At 43.2% G+C, this 21,820-nt stretch overlaps 1 protein-coding gene across 10 annotated transcripts in view; it reads left to right on the forward strand.

The window, feature by feature from the left end:
- Positions 1-21,820, forward strand: part of RUNX2 (RUNX family transcription factor 2) — a gene marked incomplete at its 5' end in the record, with an annotated part of 245,008 nt that overhangs the window by 84,256 nt on the left and 138,932 nt on the right. For all 10 annotated transcript variants that reach the window (XM_082215781.1, XM_082215778.1, XM_082215783.1 and 7 more), the window contains 2 exons: positions 9,026-9,182; positions 19,869-19,973. In XM_082215781.1, the coding sequence (XP_082071907.1) occupies positions 9,026-9,182; positions 19,869-19,973 (262 nt within the window). The remainder of the gene's footprint in view (positions 1-9,025; positions 9,183-19,868; positions 19,974-21,820) is intronic.

The raw sequence follows: 21,820 nt of genomic DNA on the forward strand, positions 1-21,820 counted from the left end.
TCTCTCCTACTTCCAACTCCTACTTCACACATTAAACGCTCACTTCTGTCTGAGACTCAGGAAACACCGGGACAGAAAATGAGGCTGCCATCAGGGGTAGCAATGGAACTGACGATTCTCCATACTAGAGAAGAAACAATTTTCAAATTTTCTTTTAGTTTCTTCTCCTGTTAGCTGTTTAGGGGTATGCGTCTTGCTGCGTCCGCCCCCCCCCCCGTGTGTGTGTGTGTGTAATTTTGCCTCCCCCCCCCCCGGCTTGGCTCCCTGGGGAGAAGAACCTCCCATACTGCCCTAAATCTGGTGCTGGGGGTGGGTGGGTGTGAGAGGTCAGGCAGGGAGAGAGAACCTGGTAAATGCTTTTCCTAGATGCCACTGATAAAAGCCTCTCAAGTGATTTGTAGGAAGATTGTGCTGAAACCTCCAATATATATTTACAAATGTGTTTAGTATATAAGCTCATTGCATATCATTCCTAATTTATCTTCTGAGGAAAAAACACCTGTTGAAAATTGCATAGAAAGATACACAATGTACAGAATGACGTACATTCATTTTTGTAAAGTATTTTGGTTTTAATTGTAGAAACTGAAATTGCATACAGTTCTGCTGTAGCATCTGCGTCATCTGAGTATTTCAAATTTGTCACTAATTTAAAAGTAATCTTATATATTTAGAATGCCTAATAAAAATACACATTGACCTAAGAATTACATTGACCAGATCAAAGTCTTTATATATAGCATTCGCTTTGAAAGGGCTTAAACTTGCTGCTGAAATTTGGAGCCGTATCTCATCACAGCTCAGGTGAAGTAGATGAAGTCCATTATAAGCTGAGGCCACCTCTTTCCATCAGATTCCCATGGCATGACTCATTCTGTATGGTGGGACTGGACCCATTTAACCCACTGGTAATGTTTTATTGTATCTTGTATGGTCACTAACTGAGCATTCACAAATAAGAGAGAGAGGGAGTGTGTGTATGTATGTGTGTGTGTGAGAGAGAGAGAGAGGCCTACCAAGTCAGTGGGACTATATGAAAGTAAGTGGTTGAAGGATTTGTAGTCAGAATTATTAGAAAATTGTGTCTAAACTTTTTGCCGACTCTGAAAACAGTAATACTAGCAAAATGTTTTTACGATAGCAACAGCAGCAAAAAAATACATTTAGGTGGGTATAGCTATTCAATAGCACTGCAGAAGTTAAAGGTCAGCATTTCCACCTAACCCCCAGTTTTCAGAGTTTATAACTCAGCTGGTTTAAGTAGCTTCAAGCTGAAATTTGGTGTACAAATTGTAGGCACACATGCATTTCTAAATCGAACAAAGCATAGTGTAGGCATGTTGCTCTTTTTAAAGCTACAGGGAGGTGCTACACTTTAAAGAAAAATATTAAATGTACTTTCGGCCATAGCTAGGCAAGAAGTTATTTTTAATACAGAAGATTTTAGGGTAATTAAATTTGATTATGGATGCTATTTTTATAGAAATGTATTCCAGTATTACAAATAGTAATAGCCTTAAAAGAGTTTTTGAAGGATTTAGTCTTGTTCTAGTCCAAATAATCTTTTTATGATATTTTTTATTTATATGGTACAGTGGTGCCCCGCAAGACGAATGCCTCGCAAGACGGAAAACTCGCTAGAGGAAAGAGTTTTCCGTTTTGGAGGTGCTTCGCAAAACGAATCTCCTATGGGCTTGCTTCGCAAGACGATAATGTCTTGCGAGTTCCTGCTGGTTTTTTTCCCCTTCCCCCCCTTCCCTAAGCTGCTAAGCCGCTTATCAGCTGATCCGATCAGCAGATAAGCCGCTAAAAGCCGCTAATAGCGCTAATCCGCTAATCCGTCAATGGGCTTGCTTCGCAAGACGAAAAAGCCGCTAGACGAAGAGAATCACAGAACGGATTCTTTTCGTCTTGCGAGGCACCACTGTATTGCTTCCCAGTGACATGACACCCTACTTTCAGTTCACATCTGGAGCTCTTCAGGGTAAACACTTTGGTCATTTCAAGCCATTTTGGCCTGAATTTAACCAAATTGGTTACTTGGCTAGCTGGATGAAATTAGCTTTTTTATTTTTATTTTTTAAAAAATAATTTTTATTCATTTTCCAAACAATTTTATACAGTCAACAAATATTTTAACATGCATTCTTCAATTTTTGACTTCCCTCAGTTTCTTTGTCAATCTTTTGTAAAATTTCTATTTTGTTAACGCATTTCGAAACATAATATTGCCTTTTAGAACTCCTTTTCCTCTTACTCTCTTTTTTGCACTATTTCTTACTATCTCACAGAGTCTCTTCAAAACCAACAAGCGTTGTCTGTACATCACATATGTTTTTCAGATATTCTGTAAATCTCCCCCAGTCCTCGATAAACTTTTGGTCTTTCTGATATCGAATCTTCCCAGTCAATTTATCCAATTCTGCATATTCAGTCAATTTCCTTCTCCATTCTTCCACTGTTGGAATTTCTTCCTGCTTCCATCTTTGGGCCAGAAGTATCCTTGCAGCAATCACTGCATATTGAAACAGTTTACAGTCTCTCTTATTAATTTCATTTCCTACCATTCCTAATAGGAAGGCCTCTGGTTTTTTAACAAACGTATATTTCAACATCTTTTTCAATTCATTGTATATCATTTCCCAGAAGCCTTTCACCCTTTTACACTCCCACCACATATGATAGAAAGTACCTTCTTTTTCTTTACATTTCCAACACTTGTTGCATGTTTTGTACATTTTAGCCAGTTTAACTGGCGTTATATACCATCTGTAAACCATTTTCATTACATTTTCTTTCAACGCAGTACATGCCGTAAATTTTAACCTTTCATTCCATAATTTCATCCAGTCACCATACTGTATATTATAACCAAAATAGCTTTTTTTAAACAATAATTTGAAAGTTTTAAGAAGCTTGTTCATTTTGTTATAGACTTTCTCCTGAGCCATTTGCATGGAAAAAACACAACTACTTATGACATGGCATCTTTGGAAATTAGATAATTAGAAAAAATGAATTTCAATGGTGCATTCGAGGCACATTCGAAAACAGAAGCAATTATTTCCGGGTTTTGGGCGTTCAGGTTCCGAAACGTTCAGCTCTTGTGACGCTTGAAAACTGAGGTTCTACTGTATTGTGAGTCACTCAGAACATATACTTCATTGGGAGACCATACAAATATAGTTAACAGTAATAGTAAATCCAGTTTTTCATCATGGTTCATTCTACCCTGTTTTATAAGACCAAATCATGTTTGAGGTAGGCAGTGCATTACAATCATCACTGAAGAAAGCACCACACTTCAAGAGTTCAGAGATATCAGTGGAGGCATGCTTGTGTCTGAGCTAAGGACAAAGTCTAGCTGTCCAGTGGGGAACAGTGGGGGGGACGGGACGGGACAACTCCGTCCAGATTCAAATGTGCCACAAGTAGAAAGTGAACCAAATGTGCAGGTAAATGGGTAGCTCTAACTGACAAAAGCACAAGCTACACAACAATTCAAGTAGATTAATACACATATGTGCACATTTCAACATTTATAGAACATTGGTCCCAAGCGAGGTGTCGGCGACTGAGCGAAGCCGGGCGCCTCGTAGCGTAAGCATAATGCGCTGGGTGGGCCTCTCCTCGGCCTGATGCCAATCCCAGGTGCGCAGGAGGGCAGAGCCAGCTGGCTGGCTGAGTGCCTCACTGGCTCACTCTCCCCCAAACCCGCCGCTGCACTCCGACTGATGGGTGGGCTCTTCCCCAGACTCCAGCTCTCGGGCCCCGGACTCTTGGCCTGGCGCTGCTGAGAGCCCAGCGCCCGGGTTCCCTGCACCCCTAGTGCCTATGGTTAAGACGGCCCTGCGTGTGATCTTCCATGGAGATTAAAGGCCCAGGACTTCCCATGGAGGCTAAGGCTGACCATGGCTGCTGTACTAATCAGGATGGCTGTGCCCTTCCTTTGGTATCTGCAGTGATATGCTGGGTTTAGCAAGCAGGAGAGTTCATGTCCCCCTTGTGGGTTCCTGTAGACACCCGGATGGCCACTGTGAGAACAGAATGCTGGCCAATAATGCTTAGTTTGATCCAGTAGGCTCTTTTTATGTTGTTTAGAAATTATCCATGGCATTTACTTTCATTGCTAGCAAACTACAACCAGAGAACAGACAATTCTGTTCCTTCCATGCAAGAATCACTCCTCTTCCTTCCTTCAACAAATCTTCACACAATCAAGGTCCTTTTTATGACTTTCTTGTTCCAGGCAATCTCTTTTTGGCTGTTTTCATAATGGCTTAATTTGACTCAGCCAAGGAATTTGTTTTCAGTACAAGAACTGAGTCCAGAAATATCAGAAGAAAAGTACCTGTGGACATATGTCCAATGCCTCTCCCTTGCCACTGACTAACTGCAGGCTCCTCCTTTCAAACACACTTCAAGTTTAGGAAGTGCTTGCCTTTGAACACATGCTTTGGCGTGATTTTCATTATGTGTTCTGGGCTTGCCTGTGTGTGTGTGTGTGTGTGTGTGTGTGTAAGACACACACATAATACATGCACACATAAAGCTTTATAGGACCAAACCAGGACTTTGAATTGAGCCTGGAAACTGATTAGTAGCCAGTGCAGTGAGGCCAGAATCTGTATAGCATGCACAGACCCTCTGGTCCCAGTCAATAACCTGGCTGCTGAATTCTGCACTCGCTGTAGTTTCCGAATTGTCTTCAGACGCAGCCCCATGTATAATGCATTGCAGTAATCTAACCTACAGGTTACCGGAGAACAGAAAAGAAGCTGGACTCTCGCTGTTGAGATGGGGTTGCAGCTGGGCCACCAGCCAAAGCTGATGCAAAGCAGTCTGTGCCACTGAGTCTCCTTATGGCTCCGGTGACAGAAATGGATCCCAAAGTTCCCCAAGCTGTGCAGCTGCTCCTTTAAGGGGAGGGCAGCCCCTTCCAGAACATGTTCTAGAGCGTAGGAGATGGTGTTCTGTTCATGCCAGCACTGGATGCATCTCTTAAATTTCCTGTAACAATATAAAATGATAAAAGAACAAGAAAAAACAGAAATAAGTTCCATAATATATGTTACAAAAACTTCTTCAATTTATTACATAAAAGCAAGGCAACAATTAAAATAATCTGGAAATAATTTTAATTACATAAAATAATCCGAACAATTACATAAACATTCGAATGTGCACAATCGAGACCTGTGGCAGAACGTTGTGGTATGGAAGACTCTCATTCAGCCAGACCCTTTCCCAGGATGTGCCATTCCATCTACCCCATTTTTCAGCCCTCCCCCCCAAGAATCAATTGGCATTCCCTGCCCACTGAGCAGGCTCAGATCCCATTGGCCTGTTTGGGGGTCCCTCCTTAGGATTTCCCCTCCCAAATCTTTTTTGTAATGCAGCAGACCTATGCGTTTCCTCTGAGTCAGCAGACTCCTCCTCTTGTTCATAGATGCTGCCATTTGGAGCATTCTCCTCTGAAGTTCTGAAACAGACTATAAGAGTTAAATGCTGATGATAACTCAACAAGCACACTGGGCCACAGTTAGGAAATTGCTGTCCTGGACTCCTTTGGGAGGAAGGCAATATATAAATTTAATAATTAAATAAATGCAGTCAGTTTGCTCCTGTTGCTGTTCTGGTACTGGGAGATAAGGCACGGCTTGCCTAAGCACTGCGTGCAAAGCTAGGCTCCAAACAAACGACGATGTAACCAGGGGTTGTTCTTTGCTTCCTGCTTGTGGTTTGAATGGGGGAGACAAACCCTCCATGTAGCACTAAGCCAAGCCATGGCAAGGCTCCAGGTCGCACGACTGCAACTTTGTAGCTGTGCACTAGCACGCTTGTTTGGCCATTGCTACTGTCCCAGGTCATGGTGGTTTGCAAGGTGACACCTTTAGCACACGTGCCCTGCAGGCTGCTTTGGCTTTAGAAACACTGGACCTTGATTGCACCCTTGCAACTTCATTCACCACTTAGATTCAGGCTGCCTGACTGTGATTATTTCTTATTTCAATAATGGGCACAATCCTTCTGGAACTTTCCTGCATACAAACTCCAGCGTAAAGAGAAGCTGTAAGCGGATTGTGTCTTCAGTTTCTATTCTGGCAAATAAACATTCAGACTAATGACTGATTTGACATATTAGTTGATACAGGCGCACTGATTCCCTCTATGCCGAATGTGGATTTCTTTCATGTTAATTATTTTTTGCCTCAACTGAGTTGATTCTAGGATATTTAATATTGAATCCATTTATGCCAATGCAAGTTTTGCCTTGGAATCATGGATTCTCAGAGGTGTGTGGTGTGGCTAAAACACAGACACGGGCATGAATAAATTGAACTCAAAGCAGAACTGAAAACAAATTCACCTCCAGATACATTTATAGGTTAGTATTCACTACTGGAGTCATCTGGGTTTTTGCTTCTCAGTGCACTTTGCAGTGATATTGTAGTCTGTTTTTAATCAGCTACTAGGGATGTTGGAATCTGCATATTTCTAGAGTGTTAAAAAGTATTCATTGGAGATCAGAATTATTTAATCATGTGATAAGAGTCATGGACTTGCTGGATGCAGAGGAGCGGTGGGAGCTTGGGACCCACCAAAGGAAGAAGGCTCAGAGCCTGGGTGGTAGGATGTTGATGGATGGTCAGAGGTGGAAGAGGGAGAAGGCTGGGAGGAGGTGTTGGAAGCTGAAGAAGTAACAGGTTTAGTGAGCTGGGAGAGTCTGTGGCAGAGAAAAGTCCAGAATCAGAGGCTGAAGCTGAAGCAGGTGGGTTGGAGGAGGGAGGCCAAGAGATGAATCAGGCCAGATGAAGAGTCACAGGTGTCTCCCCCTCCTACTGCAACCAGCTCCCCTCCCCTCCCCTCCCCTCTTGTCTCCCAGAACTAGAAGAGGGCTGAAATGGGTGGAGGAGAGGTAGGCTGCACACAGACATAGTTTCTGATTGCTTGGAAAAGGCCCTGCAGAGGAGGGGACTTAGACAGTTGTGGGGAGGTGGGGACTTTCAGTCTCAGCAACTGATTCATGGGGTCAGACCTGCTGGGGATGAGCTGCTGTGCTCATTAGGCCTGATACTCAGCCAAGTCTGTGAAGATTGTGCTTCTGCTACTAAACAGTGTGATTTACTGCTGGCTCACTCTTGATGTCTATCTAAAATTGAATATATTGTAATAGATCAATGGTGCTAAATGTTTAGGTTTAGTAAATATTAGGATTTAATTAGAACTTGTATGTTATAACTGGGATATGTTGTAAGACAATCTCAATGCGTATTAGAAGGGGATTATGTAACGGGTCTGAGTTGTTTAATTAGTGTTTATGTGTACAGACTGTGTGCCAGACTCCTGAGAATGTAATCAAGATCCATGTGTATTGGAATGTGTGGACCTCCTTCTGAGCATCAGCGTTTAGCATGTGAAGAGCGTCAAAAGAACTGACCATTAGAAGGCAAATGAATCAAAGAGGCTTAGTTTATAGGAACAGCAGGGTTAGGAGGGATGCCTTGGCCTTGAGTGCAGCACTGCTGTGGGGGGAAAGCCCCTCATGAGATGACCGTGTTGCAAGATTTGGACTCCACGTAAACTCAAGTGTAAATGAGTGAATAAATCATATTTCTTAAAGCTACAACAATCCCCACCACGTCATTTGAACCCATTAACTGGTCCTTGTCTCTTGAAGTCCTTGTCTCATGAGCACTGGAAATTAAAAGTGGCTCATTGTCTAAGTGCTAGCATTTCAAATATTTGAATATGGCTATTTCAATTGCCTCTTAATAACCCTTTCTCCAGACTGAAGATACTTCTTAAACCTTTCCGCATAGGACTTATTTTCTAGGGCCCTTGCCACCTTGCTTGCCTTACTTTGGGCACATTCCAGTCTGTCAGTGTCCTTTCTTAACCTGGACACAGTCTTCTTGTTGAAGTCTGACCAAAGGAGAATGAAGTGGCATCCTCACTTTCTGCCATTTGTACACTGGGTCTCTCTTGATGCAGCTTAGAAGTGCATTGCACCATTTTTGCTGCTGCATTGCGCTGCGGACTCATGTGTAGCTTGTGGTCTACTAAAAGCCCCAGATCTTTTTCACATGCGCTGCTTTTGAGCCAGGAGTCACCCATTCTATTTTTGGATCTGAATCTTCCTGCCTAAATGCAGAGCTTTTCATTTATATCTGTTGAAATTCATTTTGCTCTGGCCCAGTTCAAAATCATGTCAAAATCCTTTTGGGTCCTGTTTCTTCTTTCTTCCGATATATTTGCTATCCTGCGCATGGTGTCATCTGAAAATTTGATTAGCATCCCCTCCATTTCATCATCCAAATTATTTATAAAGATGCTTACCATTACCAGGTCTGGGACAGGTCTGTGGCACCTCACTTGTTACTTCTCTCCTGGTTGATGTGAACCGGTGGCTAACATACCTGGAATAGTTTGCCAACCAGCTAAGAATGCACTTATGAATGGTCCATATTTTACCAGCTTGTCATCAAGACTACCATTGTGGACCTTGCTGAAAGCCTTCCTGAAGTTAAAATGTCTAGAGCATTTCCCTGAAGGCTAATAACTCTGTCAAAGGAAGGCAAAGAGGTCGATCTGGCATGACATGCTGGTTCTTAGTGATCAGTCCCCGTCCCCCCCATGCACATGGATGGACTGGTTAATTATCTGTTCTAGAACTTTTCCAGGTTGGTCCTGCTGCCGCCAAGGCAACTCTGTTGGCCCTGTTTCTGACCATCCATGCATTGGAGGGATCTGTAATTGGGAGTGCAGGACGCATGTGGGCTTCCTCCACCTTGATGTGGATGCCAGATTCCACATGTTGAAGGGAGTCTACATGTATAGAGCTTGCTTCCCACTATAGACATTGACCCTCAGCACAAGGAAGGGGGGCTCACACACCACAGTGAGAGATAACGCTGGTATTTGTGATTACTCTCTGCATGATTTGCATGTCCCAATTCATCTCAAAATTCATAGGTGGGTTTGAGATTGAAGCCACATAACTATTGTGTCTTTATCGCCATAGGTGGTGGCTTTAGGAGAAGTCCCTGATGGCACAGTGGTCACAGTCATGGCTGGGAATGATGAAAATTATTCTGCAGAGCTGAGGAATGCGTCTGCCGTAATGAAGAATCAAGTGGCACGCTTTAATGACCTGAGATTCGTTGGCAGAAGCGGAAGAGGTACATCATTTTATTATTATGCATTTATTCTATCAACAAATATAAAGCCCCAATTTGAAAATGTTTCCACACAAAAATACTGATTATTTTATAAACAAATCATGCTCAGCCTTTCATTTGTAAGATAAATGTTGTTTTGCAAATTTCTGTATTTATTCAGACTACGTTGCTATTCTAGGGTACAAAGCACACATGCCCCACCCAAACTACTTGTTTTTATGATATCTGAATTTTGGAAAGAAATATTTCAAAATAGTTCTAATTTTGTTGGTACCAACAAATGGGTGGTAGTACAGAAGCATGAAGGGACACGGGTGGCGCTGTGGGTTAAACCACAGAGCCTAGGACTTGCTGATCTGAAGGTCGGCGGTTCAAATCCCTGCGACGGGGTGAGCTCCCATTGCTCGGTCCCAGCTCCTGCCCACCTAGCGGTTCAAAAGCACATCAAAGTGCAAGTAGATAAATAGGTACCACTCCAGCGGGAAGGTAAACGGCGTTTTCGGTGCTGCTCTGGTTTCCCGTTTGGCTTAGTCATGCTGGCCACATGAACCGGAAGCCGTACGCCGGCTCCCTCGGCCAATAAAGCGAGATGAGTGCCGCAACCCCAAAGTCGGTCACGACTGGACCTAATGGTCAGGGGTCCCTTTGCCTTTACAGAAGCATGAAGGAATTTCTGTTGTGGAATAGAGGCAAATGAAGTTCACTTTAAAGTTAATGGTATTGAGAAAAAGAATACGTTTCATCTTAGCTGTGCAGCCAAGTCCTCAGCATATTTACCTGAGTTCTCTCTCAAGGAAGCATCAAAGGATTCTGAGATTCTAGTCTTTATACTGAAGCAGCTGCCCAGGCTCTTGCAGGAAGCATTTTAAAATGATGTTGCCTAGTTTCAGGATTAGGTTGGATTTTTGTAAATGAAGCCCCCTAGTTCAAAAACAACAAGGCTTTAGCAATCCAAACCAAAATCCCCTTGAATTTTAATTTCACCTGTAAATAAGCCTGGGCCATTCCCACCCTTTCTTCTTTCTCTACAATATGTCTTCCAGCAGCAGTGATGGGGAGGCCTGCCCCAAAGCCTCGCCAGCAAAAGGTTCCCAGCATAAAGAGACTTGGGAAATGCAGTTTGCTGTGACTTTGAGCTCCTTTGCGAAAGGTCCAGAAGCACAGATAAACTACAATTCCCAGGGAACCTCCTGCTGGCAAGGCTTTCATGCCTAATAAAGAGCCAGGTAACAGCTCTCCGTGCTGTACTCGTTCTACTCCATTGCTAGTAATGGAAGTTTTAGGCCAAAGGAAGGGAGAAGGGGCACCTATCAGAGAGGGAGAGGACCTGCATGGAAAGCTGGACCTGCTGACGGGTGGCATCCTAAACAGCATCCTACAGACAAAAATAGGGACACAATTGTTCTCATTCCAGAGACACCACCTGTCACCATGACATGATGCTGAAACCTCGAACGTCAGCAGCCACTGTGTATGGAACAGCAGGCTGTGTGCTGTGTGCTGTTGTATTGAAGAGTGTGCATTGTCTTGTATGTGTGCCTAAAAGCAAGATGCGTCTCTCCCTTCTGAGAGATTTAATTGCTAGGGACCTGGGAAGGAGGCTGAACTTTGAATATCAACAATACATATTAACAAAAAACCAAAAAACAAGGCAACTCCAAAAGCTAAAATTAGAGATAGTGATTTTCCAAGGCCAGGAAATGGGGGATGTTCAGCTACAAAAGGACAGTTGAAGACAAGGGTGCCAACTTGAATAAAATATTGGGGAGGCCCAGGTAAGCCCTGCCCCACATAGTCGACCACAAGGTGTGCAGCACACACTCCATTTAAATGGCAATGTCCATCAACTTTGGGGGCTGCCTGACTCCTCAAATATTGTATGGGGAGGCAAAGCGTCCTTGGCTCCTAGGAGTTGGCTCCTATGGTCGAAGAATGGAATGTCCCAAATTTTCTGAAATTTTAGGTCACCTCTCAGAAAAATGCATGAGTTTCCTCCAAGCCCATTCCAAACTGAGGTGGGGAGATTTTGCTTATCTCTAAAATTATGTTATTTTTATTTAGCATTGGGTCTGTCTGATCCAGTGCTTACTGAGACTGAAAAGCTGTTGTAGGTTTCAATAAACTTTGGATCAGGTTCCATACATAGTACAGTTGCTAAATTAGTGAGAATCAAGTATTGTTTACTTTAGAATAGAAATGAATATGACTTTCTAGTTCCCAGAAGATTCAACTCTGAAGTTTCCTCTGCCCTTTAAAGATCTCTCTGTAATATGAAATTTAGTCTCCAGTCGTAAAAACTTTTTATAGCAATAGAAAGACTGAAGAGAATTTCCACTGAAAATCCCTGTAACTGCTTCAAAATTGAAATTAGTGACTAAATAGATGTTTGAAACAATGCTGATTTACATTTTTTTTAAATACAGAAATCCCCAAAGCAAAATGAGTTTGCTAGCTATATGAGGTTTAAGTAAGTCAAAATATATTAATTTGTTCAATATTTTGTCAGTTGTAGCACAAGCAACAACTTAAAGGTAAAGGTACCCCTGCCCGAACGGGCCAGTCTTGACAGACTCTGGGGTTTGTGCGCCCATCTCACATCTATAGGCCGGGGGCCAGCGCTGTCCGGGGACACTTCCGGGTCACGTGGCCAGCGTGACATCGCTGCTCTGGCGAGCCAGAGCCGCACACGGAACGCCGTTTACCTTCCCGCTGGTAAGCGGTACCTATTTATCTACTTGCCCCCGGGGGTGCTTTCGAACTGCTAGGTGGGCAGGCGCTGGGACCGAGCAGCGGGAGCGCACCCCGCTGCGGGGATTCGAACCGCCGACCTTTCGATCGGCAAGCCCTAGGCGCTGAGGCTTTAGCCCACAGCGCCACCCGCGTCCCTTCTAAACAACTTACGCCGCAATAAATCTTTGGCATCCTGATGTGATGCTAGCCGGGCACAGCTGGGCTGCTCCATCCCATTTCTCTCTCAGGCAGGAAAAACCGAAAAACCTTTTTCCAGACTTGGATTCTTGCTTGTTCTGCTGTTACCCAAGAAGTCTCAGCATGGGAAAGAAGGGTTTGACAGCAGACTCGTTCTGATTTTTACTCTGGGAGATAGCACCATGTGGTATTCTTGTGCCTTCCTTAAAGCAGCAGTGAAGGATGATTTTTTAAAAAAGCAAATGAGCTTCATTTGCACCTCCCAAATTAATACACAGATCAGAACATAGAATCATAGAATTATAGAACATATGTAGTATTCTTTGGATTGTGAATTCCTCCTAGTTTTGTGATCTAGTTCTTGGCTCAAAAGTATACCAAAATGCGTAAAGAATGAATATTTTAGGATAAACTATGTTTAGAAATACATTCAATGAGATGAAATAAGCATTAAATTTTTAAATACTTAGATAAGTGGAGAAGTCCACATATACTGGTGCTGCAATGGATTGGATCTGACTTGCAAATGAGCGCATGCAAAATTGACCTGGCTGGGCAAAGACTGACCCTTCCCTTCCCTCTAGTCTGGCAAGCCTTCTGCTCCAGCCCAGGGGTTGGGGTCCTTTGGCCACCTTGGCCCAGCACTCTCGCTCTCTGGTGCCCTGTAGAACCACATTTAAAAACAAAACAAGGAACCAGGCTTTTCTGAGGCATCTTATTAACATAAATGCAAATCTGTGAGAGGAGCCAGAATCACTGTTCTGGCCAATCAGAGGGGTCATTGTTACTATCTTAACCATTTGTGAACCACCCTGAGACCTGAGGGTATAGGGCGGTATATAAATTCAATAAATAATTTTTTTAAAAAATGGTAAAAGTTATTTAGCAAGGGCTGTTCCCAGTGAATGGTTTTTATTTTAGGAATGTGGCCAATCATGTAATCTTTTAAATCTATTTCAATGCTATATAATAAAGAACACTTCTATTGCACAGATAATTTGATAAAAAATATTTTTCCCTTTCTTATTTTAATGTATTGTTTTAAAATTCTGTTTTGTCTTTATGTTGGTTGATTGAGTTTGAAGGTTTTTTGGCATCTATTTCAAGATAGCCTGCAACAGAAGTACAGTAGTTACAGCACAAGACTGGTGCTGGAAAAGAACAGAAATCTGATGTAGCCCTTGTCTGCTCCAAAACTCATTTGAAACCTATGATATACATTTATTAAACAGTAGGAAATGAAGTGAGTATATAAAAAAATCACAGTGAGTCTCCCTCACTCTTACCTCCCATGGATGAGAAGCTTTCTGTGATCAATGAGTAAAATTTACGAAAAGTGATAGTGTATTTTACAAACTCTCAACATATTTATTTAAGAAACTTCAAAGGATAACAAAGGGTATGTGCAAAGTTTTACTATATTGGCTTTCCAAGTTTTGGCTACTTTCCCAAATAGCAATTTTTATATTAAAAAAAGAAAGAAGGAGGGGGGGAGAGAGAGACAGACTTAACTGCTTGCAGACTTTTCACGCATGGAAGATGAAGAAAGCTTCTTTTGATGAAGTGTAATTATGTCCAAACAGAGCTGACCCCCTCCTCCTATATTTCTTATGATCTTAACGGAAGAAAGTAGGGTTTTTCCTTTGAAGCAGCCGGGATTTGGTAGAGGATCTGAAATGCTAGCTCCATTCTGCTGCCAGAGGCATGATGGAGAAATTGGTCCAGACTTGTCTCTCAGACACAGAGCAGAGAGCACGAAAGAAAAAGTTATCATTAATGATGGATTTTTATAGCACTGCTTAAAATAGAAGGAAAGGAAACAGTAGTAGTAAACAGGAGCTCATGTGCTATAAACATAGCAAGAATGTTCTGGGCTAAGGAGACGTTTCTGTTTATTGGAGCAGGGCAGGTAACAATATGAAACACATGTATAATATGAAAATAAGGCAAAATAAAACATGAGCTAGAACTTCACACACAGTTGAAAACATTGCCCTGGCAACCAAAGATCAGACTAACTCGAAAGCTTTGCAATACTTCCAGAAAAGGACCAGGCACCATGCAAGCATCCAAGGGGGTAGTGCGTTCTGCAGCCTGTGGGCAGCCCCAAAGACTCCGTCCACAGACTCTTTCAGCTTCATTATCCAGTTAGGGAGGTCTGCCCAACTGTTCCCTACTCCAGCTTCCTGATGCCACTACATCTTTGTCTCAGCTGCTTGATGTGGCCCCCTGGATGCTGCAGTGGAGGCAAGGAGTGAAAGAAAGTGGGTAGGGATGCGGAGAGGCAGATTGCATGTGCCGCTCATCTTTTTACCAGGTGACTCAGTCCAGGAGCAGTGGTGAGTTGCAAATTGCCACTTCAATTCCTTATATGGAACAGTTTAAGGAGCTGGGTCTCTTTAGCCTGGAAAAGAGGAGACTGAGTGGCTATATGATCGGCCTCTTCAAATATCTGAAGGGCTGTCACATGGGAAAGGGAGCAAGCTTGTTTTCTCCTCTCCTGCTCTGGAGGGTAGGACTCTAACCCATGGCTTCAAGTTACAAGAAAGTTCCTGACTAAACATCAGGAAGAACGTTCTGACAGTAAGAGCTGTTAGACAGTGGAACAGTGTCCCTTGGGAGGTGGTGGACTCTCCTTCCTTGGAGGTCTTTAAGCAGATGTTGGATTGCCACCTGTCATGGATGCTTTAGTTGAGATTCTTGCATTGCAGGGGGTTGGACTAGATGGCCCTTGGGTCCCTTCCATGATTCATTTCAAACGCTGCTGGCTGTAGCCAGGAAGGTCTATACAATGGTCTCCCAGCCTTACTGCCCACAGACACTTTACCTCCTAGGATGTTTTATAACACAGCAGGCCATTAATTAGAAGATATCCCAATATTGTTCAGAGTCAAGAAGGAGATCCTCCTTGATTTCCTGCAGAGCAGGGGTGGGGAAACTGTGGTCCCTCAGGTGTTGTGGGACGCCACCTCCTGGTCACCCCCAAAGAGCATGGCCAGTGGTCTGTGGTGTTGGCAGCTGGAGTCCAAAGACAGCTGAGGGGTCATGGTCCCCCAGCTCTGCTGTATGGCATATAATATATGTTAGCTTTGTAGTAATTTCCTCCCCTCAGGAAACTGTAGCACTCTTAGAGGGGCAAGGAACCTTTAACAGAGAATTCTCAGCTTTATCAGCTTCAGTTTCCAGGAGTCTTTGTGGAGGGGGAATTGTGGCTCAGTGGATGTAATTACTTAACTTCCTTGTACTGCACTGGTAGATAAGTGGTTAAGATTGGAGTGTTTACTGCTGCAACCAGCAAGACATTCTACCATCTTTGTAGAGTTACTGTCTGACTTGTGGACACACATATCGGTGCAAATACTTATGATTAAGATATTTGGTCTGTAAATTAATTGCAACAGCATCTGACTGCAGACTCTGTCCTGCACACTTGTAGGGTCGTTTCTCTCTTCAGCAGAGAGGTTCAACTACACCCAGATGTGTTAATGACAAAGAATGCCCAGTATGGGGGTACACGAAAGGAGTGGTGCCAGATGACTTCTGAGCCAGCGAGGTTCATAAAAAGAACACTAAAATTAGTAATTAGCTACCAGAAGTAAATTTCAAGGCCACAGAGGAACCAGTAAAAAGAATGTGGGAAGGAGCTGGTGGGGAGAGAATCTGGTCAGGATCTAGCAAAAGTCAGGCATTTTTAAAGTCACAGTGATTTTACTGTGAGAGATTTCAGCAAATGCTTTATGATGCAATCTAAGTCTACTCAGAGGTGAGTCCCATTGAAGTCAATGGTGCTTACTTCCAAGTAAGTGGGGTTAGGATTGTGCCTTTAGTGACTCCAATGGGACTAAAAAGTGCTTAGCTTTGGGCTGGATCATGACTTTTATCTTTTGCATGACTATAGATCCTCATAAAACACAGTGTTTTCTCTGATATAACGAGAAATACAGTTGGCAAATGTGTATACTAATATTTATTTTGATTATGTAGAATGTATCAAAACACACCAAGCATCTTAATATTTTATATTTAAGCCTTTGCTAGAGGTATTTTTGCATTTTAGACCCATCACTTCTCTTTTTTTAACCCCAACACTCTTTCATTTATGTGAGCAAAGCCAGGTTCCTGAATTCCAAGCCAAATTTATTAGCAGTCTTTTAAAAAAGATGTCCAGCTAAAGTATATTCCCACTTTTCATTACTTGTCTTTTGAGTACTATATCAGAATAAGAAGATCAACATTTAAGATGGTGCAGGGAGCTTTCAGTTACACTAGCATACAGAGAATGCAGCATTGTTTTTAAAATGTTTTGGGCAGGATCAGTCCCCTCAACCCCCACCCCAGTTATACGAACGCCTGTCTTTTTCCAAGCCTTGTACAGCAATTTTTGACAAAAATATTGTTTGTTTTAAATCAGTTCTGGCTAGCCAGGATCGAAAAAGTGGTTGGAACAAGGTGATGGGAGCTTCCCTTTTTTCTTCTTGGGCATAAGGAGGCGTTGGTGGAGGCAGCACACGCAAGGAAGGAATTTTAAAATGGCATCCTTGATTCTCCTGTAAAAAAATAGGGGGATGGGGATAATGGCAGGGCAAGGAAAAGATAATGGTGGCAAGGAAAAGAACTTGGCAGGAGAGGCTGCTCTGGCAGCTTAGTTTACTGGTAAATAGAGGAAACCCCTCTCCTAAAAATCCACTGGGGGTTTTGCTGGCATCCTGGTTTAGTGGTAGCAATGAACCTCCCTCTGGGGTTGTTCTTACTAGCCAGGATCAAAGACTTGCTTGCCTCTGGCGTGTGGAAGAGTGGTGTTGTTGGAAGATGAAAATTTAAAATAAGGAATTAAATGAAACACCACAAATAACATCAATCACAAACCAGTGGTCAACAATAAGGTTAGCCATGCCCAAAAGCTGATCTGTTGAAAAACGGAATAGTTAAGATTAAAAGAATAACTGTTTCTCCTCCAGCTTTGTACTTCTCAGAGGATGTCGCTGAGTGATAGGTCACTTCTGCGTAAGTCTTCCATTTCGGTAATGAGCGAAATAAACATTATTTGTGTTCTAAATCACAGATTTTCCTGAAAATGCTGTGTCCTAGTACTGGGATAGAAATATTTCATTCCCTTGAAAGATTTACAGTCATATTCATTCTCTCTCTCCTCTCTATGTATATATGTCCAGGATGTTCTGAAGCGCATGTCTGTTAATGCTGTAGGTCTGAGGCAAGTTTAGAGAGGTGGATTGTAGAGGAAAGCTTGCTTACTAGAGTTGACAGCAGCAGACCTGTTCTGTTTTATTTACGTACCCTAATACGAAATGAACACACAGACACGCATCTGCCTGCTTGCTTTGTATTAGACGTTGAAAAGACTCTGTTAAGTTTTGTGCTGCTACATATTGTTTAAGAGTTGGGTTTTGATTTAATACTGACAAGGCAGGATGGGAGGGGGGAGGAAAAGAGTGAGCGTTTAAAGAGAAAAAGACCTTTTTAAGATTCTGGTAAAAAGAGTCAAGCCTAAATGAGCCATAGGCATGAGACTGCTGACGGCTTTATTGAGTCACTATTGCACGCCCACCTTTTCCTGTCTTGAAACAGTTTGCAGTTTTGACTATCTGAAATGATTAACAGTTGCATATCTAAGTGATTAGAGCAGTGACTCTGCAGAACAGACAAGAGACCACAGTCTTGCATGACTGAAGGTGCATTCAGATCCTGTCCCCTTTTCTTTCTCCCTTTCTGTATAGTTTTGTCTTTTTAACAGTTGCAAGGTTGTGCTGCATTGCATGCTACCTTGCAGTTGTGAAATAGATCACATTTTATACATGCAAAGCAACTTCACACTGGATAGGTATTTAGGAAAGAAAGAAAGAAAGAAAAGAAAAGAAAGAAGAGTTCTATAGATTGTTCCAGTAATGATGATATCATATTATGACTACAGGCATATTAAAAGCAGGAGACACTAGCTCCCTGTTTGATGGCTCCCGGGAGAGATATTTATTCTTTTCACATATTGTAATGGACAAATTAAATAATGAAACAATGTGATGTAAAATAACATAAAATTCATTTCAGCTGCACAGTGCAGTGAACAGTAATTCTACTCAGGAGTTTTACACTGGTGTAAATGCTTGCGTGGAACTTGGCATTCTGCTCAGAGTAAGTTATTGCAGTTCAATCAGCGCTGGCCATGACCTTCTACACTGAATCACATGCCTTGTTCCCCGTTCAGAAAGACGTAAGGCAGGACTTGTGAGAATAAATATGGTAAAGTTTAGTGTTCCTCAGCCCCTCTGCATAAGAACCCCAAGCAATGCTTGTTCCTCGTAAAAGCAGAGCCACTGGTGAAAAGAGAGCCTTGGCTGCCCAACTGTTGAGCAGCTTCCTTGCCTGCAGCCCCCCCCCCGCCTGCTTGCTGTCTGCTTGCTCGATCCCTACACTTGGATTGAATTATAAAAATGAGGAGGGGCTGCCTTTGGTGTTCCTGGAGTCTGTCAACTACCTTCCATACTGAGAAAAAAGCTCTTTCTTGCCTTGTGGTTTGCAATTTTAGTGCCATGATCAGGCAGCACCAAACATCATATGACACCTTTCTGCTTCATTAGGAGACATCTCTTTTCTATTTCTTCCCCACTGGGATTTCCCCCATGCAGCTCCTCTTCCTGGTCTTGTTCAGGCTGGGACAAACCTTTTCTCTATTGTTAGCTTCTTGGGGCAGGGGCCCGCTAGTTGCTTATGTTATTTTGCAGAACAGCGTGGAACGCACCTTGTATACCATGCTCTATGTAAAAGAAATTATGTTTGCCCCATTTCTGAAGTGTTCCTGTTTATATTCCTGGCTTATCTTTGTCAGAGGCCCTGTTACGTGAGCAAAGACATTCCTGGGAAACACCCAGAGGACTCTAGTTTCAGCAGTCCTCTCCTCTGGGAGTATGAGGGCTAGCATGCCCTCCAAAATTCCTTGGATGAAAATAGGGACGTCCTAAGGAAAAGCGGGACAGCTTCTGTAAATCTGGGACTGTCCCTGGAAAATAGGGACACTTGGAGGGTCTGGGGTAGTGCTCGCCTACCTTGGGTACCATAGTTGGCAGAGCCGCTGGTGACTTCTTAGACTCATCCCAGGCGTGTGTCTCAGAGGAGACCCAAACCTGCCTTTCTCTGCTCAGCTCCTCTTATGCTAGTTGTGTATTATGTTGCTGAATGCTGCTGTCTGGACATTACTGCCTGAAAGCAGCAATGGGCATAAAGCCTGCTGATTGACATTCACTGCAAAAAAGAAGAAGAAGCCTCTAATAATTTCTCCACTATTATTTCACCATCTGATATTTCAATTTAAAAAAATGAGTTCCAAACGTTCGAGTGAAACCACAGCAGTATAATGTTTCCTTGTTCCACTGGGGCTTCGTGTCTGATGATAATTGGGTTCAGTAGCAGCCAGCTTGACGGGACAGAGGCACCTACTTGACCTCCTGGCAAGAGCATCACTGCTGCTTAGGGGGCGGCAGAGGGGCAGGGTGGTGCAGCTGCAGGAAAAGGAGTGCGCAACTGGCTTCGCTGGTGCTTTCCCACTGCCTCCGCCTCAGTACTCCCAGCACCGCTGTGGGAGGGACCCACCTGCCAGAAGGCCAGGTAAGTGGCTCAATCCCACCAGGCCATCTCCTGCTGATTGGGATTCTGAGTGCTGTAGATGGTTTCTCAAGCAACCATATATTTATATTTATACTCATTCTTTTCCTTTCCCCTTCCCCTTGTTTTCACTGTTCCTTACAGGGAAGAGTTTTACCTTGACAATAACAGTCCTTACAAATCCCCCCCAAGTGGCTACGTACCACAGAGCTATCAAGGTGACAGTGGATGGACCCAGAGAACCAAGGAGTAAGTAGTACGCTGTTCTCTGCTTGTGATCTGGAGTCTGGTGCTCTTCATTTGTGGAAGTAAATGGCTGCCATCACCTTCAGTGTATGATACTATTTCTTCATCTCCTACTCCAAGCCCGGTTCTCTCTCTTGTGGAGACCTCGCTGTGATTTAGGCGAATTGTTCCAAGTTTAGAGCGCAGGTGGCCATTCCAGTAAAGGGACTTCAGAGGACTTCATTGGAAGCTCATGGTGCTCAGACTGAATTCTTGCATCATCCAAGAAATGTGTTTTCCTCCTGGAATTCAGGCTTCACTAGTTTGATGTTTGGGTGAAGTGACATCCACATGGCTCTGGCCAATTTTATCCATGCCCACTTTCCCTTGGTTAGTGGTTTTCATAACTTGGTTAAAATTTGCCCATACTGTGTGGACACTGCTTTGCAAAATGCTGAGGGGTGTGCGTGTGTGAACTAGGTTCCCATAGTCTGTTGTAAGGCAAGTGAAGAGGGTATTCAATAAACAGATTCAATAAACAGTCCAATATTTTGAGAACCCAAGACTTCAGTCGCCTGGGCCCTTTTGTGATAATGTCCTTGTGGCCTAGAACAGGGGTAGGCAAGCTAAGGCCCGGGGGCCGGATGCGGCCCAATCGCCTTCTCAATCTGGCCAGCGGACGGTCCAGGAATCAGCATGTTTTTACATGAGTAGAATGTGTCCTTTTATTTAAAATGCATCTCTGGGTTATTTGTGGGGCATAGGAATTCGGTCATCCCCCCCCCAATATAGTCCGGCCCCCCACATGATCTGAGGGGTGGTGGACCAGCCCCCTGCTGAAAAAGGTTGCTGACCCCTGGCCTAGAAGGACTGGCACTGAAGGTCAGGCAGATCTCACCCCCTGCTTAATTCAGTGAGACCAGGAAGCAAGGGTTTTTACTTTGCATCTCATTAATGAGGTGTGAATTGTTTGAGATTAAGTCTTTATAGGGTTGTGTTAATGTAATTGTAATTACTTAGATGCACTTTCAGATGCCATTTTCCAGAACCTGAGCAAATATGTTCACTGTTTTGTAAAGGAAAAAGCATTCAGATATGTGGAACGTGGCACGAACATCGCTGTATGCTTCTGAATACATTTTCCCCTATTACAGGCAATTACTTTTCTACTACTCAATTATGTCATGTATAATTAGATTTTCTTAGTACAGAATCCACCTTTAACAGTGGAATCATGATAGAGCCCTTGGGAATAAAAAACATGGCAATATACTGTAATAGGACTGAACTAGCAACCTTTAATTGATGCTTAGGAATTATCTGCACTCAGATGATCTTTCCTGGCTTTATACAGCTGAGGTTTATGACACCAAGAATGAGTGTTGGGAACCAAGTACTCCTAATTTGCTCCCCACCACAACTGCCCACTGTATTGAGCGGACTCTGTCAGAGTGTATTAAGACAGAGTCTCCCATTACATCTGAATTTGGGAATGATAGCTTAATCCCAGCTGAAGAAAGAAAACAATGAGGTGGACTGCTATGTGTAAAATGAAGAAGTCATTTGTGATGTGACCAGCCCTGGTTCAGCTGCCAAAGAATGAGACAGTGGGAATGAGGAACAGGATCCTTCAGGCATCCAGGTGAATCTCAGTTAACTAACCAGAACGAGAAGCCAGGCTTATTATTCTGGTTGCTAACTGTCATTAAGGCAGACTTCCTTGGTTCAGATAAAATTAGTTTATGGTTTATGGTTTAACATAACCTGGGACTGAAGTTCCAAGCCAATGCAGAAAGGGAAAGGGGGACTGCCGTGGAGCCGGGCAAGGCAAGGATGTTTGGCCCTAATATTTGTCCCGGACTGGAATTATG

The sequence above is a fragment of the Podarcis vaucheri genome (genome assembly GCF_965113315.1).
Source record: "Podarcis vaucheri genome assembly, chromosome: 3".
NCBI classification, from domain to species: domain Eukaryota; kingdom Metazoa; phylum Chordata; class Lepidosauria; order Squamata; family Lacertidae; genus Podarcis; species Podarcis vaucheri.